The sequence below is a fragment of the Chionomys nivalis genome, chromosome 5 (assembly GCF_950005125.1).
Source record: "Chionomys nivalis chromosome 5, mChiNiv1.1, whole genome shotgun sequence".
Lineage (NCBI taxonomy): Eukaryota > Metazoa > Chordata > Mammalia > Rodentia > Cricetidae > Chionomys > Chionomys nivalis.
This window is the reverse complement of record NC_080090.1, coordinates 83,809,762-83,816,342: the sequence shown is the minus strand read 5'-3', so window position 1 is coordinate 83,816,342 and position 6,581 is coordinate 83,809,762. Positions and strand designations below refer to the sequence as shown.

Below are 6,581 nucleotides of genomic sequence, written 5' to 3'. Positions count from 1 at the left end.
AGGCTGCTGCGCGCAAGGCTGAACTTGCTATCCTAGACTTCTGAGAAGACACCAGATCTAAACTCTGTTGTACTAGAGGAACAGCCCTGAAGACAGATTTGGCCAAGGTCACTGAGCACGTGGTTGGTACTGCGTGGAGCCTTGAGTGCTTTCGAAGTAGGGAGCAGCCTCCCCCATTTCTTTGCTTTCCTCTCAGCCTCCAATCAACCCTCCAGCTACAAAAATCCATACCCCGCCTCCCCGTATCTTCTGTATGTTTATCTCTTCTCCCTCCCATCTCCGAGCTTCACCCAATCCATAGCCCCAAATTTCAATACACAGTTCAGACCAAGGTTAGAAAAAGCCTAGAAGGCACTTTATTGGAGGTCTAAGCCTCCATTCACAGGAAAAGGGATCCAGGAACCCCATCTTGAGGGGTCTGGCATCACCCCACTTCACGCTGGTCTAGTTAGGAGACCTAGAACAATCAATCTGGCCAGCAGCACTCAGTGGGAGAAGAGCAGGGAGGGGAATGCTTTAGAAAAAATAGCTCTCTATGTACACTTGGAATATTTATAGCACATAAATTAGGGATGCTCGGACCCCCGCCTGTGGAGCCTGAGTACTGGGCCAAGAGGAGGAAGTCAGTCCAGGAAGGAAGGCTGGAGAACACAACCCTGTCCCTTCTGCCCCTGCACTCTCCTCCCACGGTCTCCCCAGCCTCCTTGGTTGAGCCCAGGCATCTGCAGGTGGGTCTCTTCTGCAGTCAGTGCTGGGACTGGAAGGAGCTGGAGTCCCGGCTGTAGAGTCAGCGATCAGGTCACTTCAAACCCTGAGGCTTGTAATTCCAAAAGGTGGGCGAGGAGAGGCCGCAGGCACTTCAGGACACAACACACTTGCCGGGTTCCTCCTCTCCACAGCAACACAGGGAACACATCCACATTGAGGGGGCCTTCCGGTCTGCCTGTCCTTCCAGAAAGGCTTCAGTTCGAGTTTGTGGCTGAGCCAGGTCCTGACCACTAATTCCGACTCTCTATGACCTCTTCCTCCTTCCAGCCGCTGGAGTTCTTGCCGAACTTGTAGACGAGTCGCCGGCCGTCCACGCGTTCCAGGATCTCCCGTTTGTAGTAGTACCTGGGTGGGAAGACGGTGGTCAGGAGACTTGCTATGGCCTGAGGTTTCCCCTGGCTTTGCTGCCCTAAGCCTACCTTCATCCCACCTGCCGTGGCCACACTGGTTTGTAATTATGGCCCTGCACCTGTTTCTGCATTAACTTCTCTGTGTCCTCCAGCTACGGCCTGGGGCTTTCATGAAGGTGCATGAACACAGGGATGGAGGGGTCACTGGCGCTGCTGAACTAGTCAGGACAGCCCCTGGCACCACAGATGTGTTAGCTGAAGCTAAGTGTGCTCAGGTGTCAGTGAGCCAACTCTGCCCTGTGGGCCCGCAGGCTTGTCTGGGTAATCTAGGAGAAGACAGCAGAGTTCAAACAGAGGTCCCTGAGAGATGATGGGTGACAGCCCCCAGCCTACCTCATGGCCCGACTCAGCTTCTCGTAGGTCATGTTGCTGTTCTTCTTCTTTTGGCCCCAGAGTTGGGCCACGGCCTCTGAGCGGAGGAACTTGAACACACCCTCATGCCGGTTCTCCCATTTCATGAGGCCTTCGTTGAGCTCAGGGTGGATGAGGATGTCTCGGATGAACTCCCACAAATGAGTACCTCTGGGGGCTACAAGGGAAGATTTCCTCAGTCCTGGGTGCCCCTCTCCTCCAGGCCATCTGGCCTCGCCTATCCCAATGCTAAGATCCAAATGGACAGTCCCTTTAGACTCCCTGGGCAAGGTCCTCTTAGGGAACCGCTGTAGTGGCTGCTGCCTTCTTTGTTCCAAAATGTCGTATGCTAGGCAGACTGCACAGACCACACAATTCTCTAAGGCTCAAACATCTGGCTAAGATGGACAGCCACACTACTTTCTGAGTGGCTCATGGATCAATGGGGACCAACGTTGGTGGGAACTTGGCACACATGGGGACAGAGAGCTGGCTATAGCCTAGAGGACCAAGGGACAGCTTCCTGGGGAAAAAAAAAAAACCATCCCCTCGGGACAAGAATGAAAGCAGGCCATGACTGCGTACGTGCAGGCCTGTGAAAGAGGCGGCAAACAAGACCTTTGGGGTGACCTCCAGGTGGTTCAGAGCAGCTGGAACACACAAAGCCTGAGGCCCCTTCAGCAGGCTGTGCCTGGAGACTCACCCAGCCCAGCCCACTGGACTGAGCCGGTCTGAGCGCCCACCAGCTGCCTCCTCACCACCAGAAAGCTCCGTCAAGCAAGACGGGGGCCGAGTATAAAAAGTTAGCAAGGGGTGTGTGTAGGAAGCCTGGATTTTCTCTGTGAGCTTCCCCCTAGGATCCTTGGTTTCCCCTCTTCTCTAAGTCCAAGCAGGCCTCTGTAATGAGGTGATCGCTAATGCCATGGAGCCTCCCAACTGTTCACAAAGGTAAGAAAGTGACCGAGGAAGCTCCTCCCACAGTACCATCAGCCCCTATAACTTACCATGCTTGCTCTTCTTGCCCTCCAGGCAGTCCCAGTATTCTTTGCTCAGCTTTCTGGGGCGCCCCCGTTTCCTCTTCCCGTGCTTGGGTTCCCCCTTCTTATAGTCAGGAAAGCCATCTATTGGAAGGGGTTGGAAGGTCAAAAGAAGGTGAGGGTAAGGTGTCAATGGGAAGCCTTTCTATAGAAACCACAGTAGAGCAGAGAGGAAGACGGGAAAGAGTGGCTGGACGCTGTGGAACAGGACCCCCCAAGATCAACCCTCTCAACTCACCTCTAGGGAAGACCTTGCTATCAGTGAGATCCAGGTCCAAGTCACTTCCACCGGAGTCAGAGGAGTGGGAGCTCTGGGGAGTAGCGGTTCCTAGGGGTGGAGAAGTCAACTTGAGTGCTGGGACCAGCTTACCCTGTCTGCAGATTCAGGTAATTGTTCTGGGAACTAGGTGTACTATGGGACCTTTGGAGAAGGGAAACTGAGGCATGGCCAGTCCGCTCACCTGCAGTAGAGACATCAGAGCTACCAGGGGAGGGCGCTCCAGGGCCATAGCTACTGCCGTAGTAGGGGCTGGCCTGGCGGCCATCATCCAACAGCTCCTGGGCGAAAGGGCTTCCCTGATCTGGGAGAAAGAAGTTGGCGCTTAGAGAGGACCAGGGCACCAGCAAGGACAAGTGATACCACCCAGGGGCCCCGAGAACTGGCTATCGAGTTTTTTTTCCTAGTTGATATCTAGCAGGTTGGAAGGGTTGCGGATAGGACAAGACAAGCTAGAGAAAGAGAAAAATAAAAAGAAAGAGCCGGGCGGTGGTGGCACACGCCTTTAATCCCAGCACTCGGGAGGGAGAGGCAGGCGGATCTCTGTGAGTTCGAGACCAGCCTGGTCTACAAGAGCTAGTTCCAGGACAGGCTCCAAAACCACAGAGAAATCCTGTCTCGAAACCCCCCCCCCAAAAAAAAGAAAGAAAAGAAAATGGGTTCTCACCAAAGGGGCCCGAGTCTCCTATACCCTCTTGGAAGGCCATGCCATCTTTCTCCAGCAGTTCGATGATCCAGCTGAGTTCATCTGATGAGCTGGAGGAGGCTGGCGGAGGCAGGAAAGGGTCACTCACCACTTCGGGCAAGGGCTCGCTGGCTGTGCCCTCCAGCCAGGAGCCCGGAGTCCGTCCTTCTCGAGGCCCATCCTCCTCCCTGTTCACTACCCTGGCCTGGACTTACTGAGGTCCCGAAGCTGGGCGTAGAGTTGGTCTCCCAGAGGCCCAAAGACCAGCCTTAGCTCCTCAAGGGCACAGCTGCAGAGGGTGGCCCCGTCCATATCGCATCGCGAGAAGTCAATGGAACTGGCGTCGTACTTGTTCTTCTCCACTTGGTAGCTGATCCAGTCCAAAACCTGGCTCTTTGACCAGAACTGGGGCTGCTCCCCTGACCAACTCGCCTTCTCTGAAAGGAGGAGCGCAGTCAGAGGGTGAACACAGGCCAGTTTGATGTCCCTTTGGGATCTTGTCTGGGGTCCTCCCCTCCCATAGCGGTGTAAGGGGGGGGGTAATAGTCACAGACACGATACCCCCGGTTTCAGTGCTTTCCTCTGTCTTTTGTGACAGTCTCCCTATTCCCCACCACCTCAACCATTACAGGCTTCTCACAGGGGCTGGGAGCAGAGTCTAGCGTGCATAAGGTCTTGCTTGGATTCTTGCCCCAGCACTGCTCAAATAAATAAATGAATAAATCCTCCCCAGCCCCAAGCCCGGGGGTTCCCTTGGAGATCTTCCTCCCTACCCATTGAGCCAAGAGCCTCTTAGGTGAGTGTGCTGTCTCTCAAGACACCCCGCTGCACGGTGCTCACCTGGACCTCCCAGCGACATCTGGGGGTTGTTCAGTGTCAACATCAAGTCATCCGCGCCAAAGGTAGTCGATGGAGGAGCGGGAGCCAGGGCGGGGTCTTCTGAACTGTACATGGCGTTGAAGTAGTTACTAAAAACGTTGCTGATCTCACAGGTGGCTGCCATGAGGCCCCCCCTGGGAAGAGGAGACAAGTTGGTCAGGGCACTTCCATTACTCAGTTCTGGCCAAGCCTGGGCAGCAACAGCCAAGAAGCAGGAAAGAGTTCGGTGTTGCTGTAGACAGTCATATTCTCTTTTCAAAAAGCCCCTGAAGAAACAGTTACTTGAGAAGCTGAGGCTGTATGATCTCCTGAGCCTAGAAGCGCCAGGCCAGCCGGGCGCCAAACTGGGAGATTCCGCTCCAACAACAACAAAAAAATTAAAATAAAAATAATCTCAAGCAGGATGGAACCAGGAGACAAACTCTGCTGGGGCTCCCTCCACAAATCACCTGGGCCCTTGAACCAAAGAAGCCACCCTGTCCCTCCAAGACACTGACCTGGTCTCTGACCAGTCCCGGAACACCCCCACAGCGCTAACACTCAGGTTAGGAAGCTCCAAGTTGGAGTAATTAAATTCAGAACTGTAAATCCACTGGACGGTTCCCGGGGCCAGAGCTGGGGAATGTGACCCTACCGAGAGTCAGGGTTCGATGTGGCAGGCGGGTGAGCAGGCTTCTGAGGCCACGGGAAGAGAAGAAATCTAGGCGGCTGAAAGGCTCAGCCAGGTAGCAGTGATGAGTGTGGCCAGCGCGCTCCCCCACCCTCACTAAATAGAGTGGCGCCTGGCTCCTCCCCGCCAGGTCTTCAGTGTGCGTCCCCAGTTGTAACCTGAGCTGGTGGCTTATTGGATGCAGGGGATTTCCTTCAGACTGGGCTCCCGGTCCCAGGTGATTTGCATATTCCGTGCCACTTGGCCCAGATCCTAGCAGGCGGTGCTGGGAAATCAGGCCTGGCTTGTTTAATGATTGTCAGAGTCTGTCATTCCGCACCCTCTGGGGTTGGGCCCTGGGTACTGGACTGGGCAGGTGGCGGGAACATTGTTGGGGTGGGCATATGTTTTTTAGGCCTACATCTAGACGGGGAAATTCTTCCTAGGGACCTGGCCAGGGCCGGACTAGGAAGGAGAAAGCAAGGCGAGGAATCTGAGCCGGTGGCTGGGTCAGAACGGCTGCATCTAACTATCTAGAGGTCTGGGAACAAAAGGGCCTAGTAAAAGTTACAAAGGCTCAAGGATTTTCTCCACAGCATCCAGAAACTGGGGTGCTGAAAGCGACTAGGCATCACATTGGGCCACATTCACGCTCCAGCGTGGTTTCAGTCGGCCAGTCTAGCCAGCCACAGAGCGTTTGGTAGCACTTTGCCTGTCTGGAGTCCTCCCGAGCACGATGGTTGCTGCGGCGGGAAACATCGGGCACTTAGACCTTCAAAGGTCTAACTTGGTGCCTGTGGCTCGCTCCCAGTCTAAGGTCGGCTGGAGGTGCTGGAGTTCACATGGCTAAGGCTTAACCTTTCTCGTCGCAGTCCATCAGTATCTGCCTGCTGCCCTCTAGTGGTCAAAAGCCTAACACTTGCGTCATTACTGACAAAAAGGGACTGTGTATGTTAATATACCGTTTACCAGGCACTTAAAAAAGAAGGAGCGGGAGGCCGGGTGGAACAAGACTTTAAACTCTGCATTCGGGAGGCAGAGGCAGGCCACTCTGTGAGTTTGAGGCCAACCTGGTCTATAGAGTAAGTTCTAGAACAGCCAAGGCTGCTGCACAGAGAAATCCTGTCTTGAAAACAAACAAAAAAGGAAATGCTGGAAGTTAAACCCAGAGCTTCCTAGGCAAGCGTCCTACAAATGGGTTATATTCCCAGAATAGTTTGTTTTTTGAGACAGTGTCTCACTACGTATAGGAGTCTATACAATATTGTCAAACTCAAGAGATAGGCCCTAGCGCTGGAATTAAAGATGTAAACTGCCCTAACTAGCACTAGAATGTATTAAACCTAACAATTTTCATACAAAAACATCCAATAAGCAATGTAGGGTTGAGAGATGGCTCAGGGAGTTAGGGTGCCTGTTGCCAAACCTGATGACCTGTGTCCTATTCGTGATAAAGGGCAAGAACTGACTTCTGCAGTGGGTCCCTCTATACACACACACACACAAACACACTATCTATTATCTA

The 6,581-nt window shown here is 53.7% G+C and overlaps 1 protein-coding gene across 2 annotated transcripts; it reads right to left on the bottom strand.

Moving 5' to 3' along the window:
* Window positions 1-379: 379 nt before the first annotated feature.
* Window positions 380-5,196, bottom strand: Elf3 (E74 like ETS transcription factor 3). 2 transcript variants are annotated; one of them, XM_057770255.1, is made up of 9 exons: window positions 5,042-5,196; window positions 4,369-4,541; window positions 3,744-3,965; window positions 3,511-3,609; window positions 3,028-3,147; window positions 2,805-2,894; window positions 2,534-2,650; window positions 1,512-1,707; window positions 380-1,113 (listed from the first exon to the last, which is right to left on the bottom strand). In XM_057770255.1, the coding sequence occupies exons 2-9, from the start codon at window positions 4,529-4,531 to the stop codon at window positions 999-1,001; spliced, it is 1,122 nt and encodes a 373-aa protein (XP_057626238.1). In that variant the 5' UTR covers window positions 4,532-4,541; window positions 5,042-5,196; the 3' UTR covers window positions 380-998. The 2 variants fall into 2 exon arrangements, with proteins under 2 accessions (XP_057626238.1, XP_057626239.1); XM_057770256.1 differs by lacking the exon at window positions 5,042-5,196 and adding an exon at window positions 4,905-5,025.
* Window positions 5,197-6,581: the final 1,385 nt, after the last annotated feature.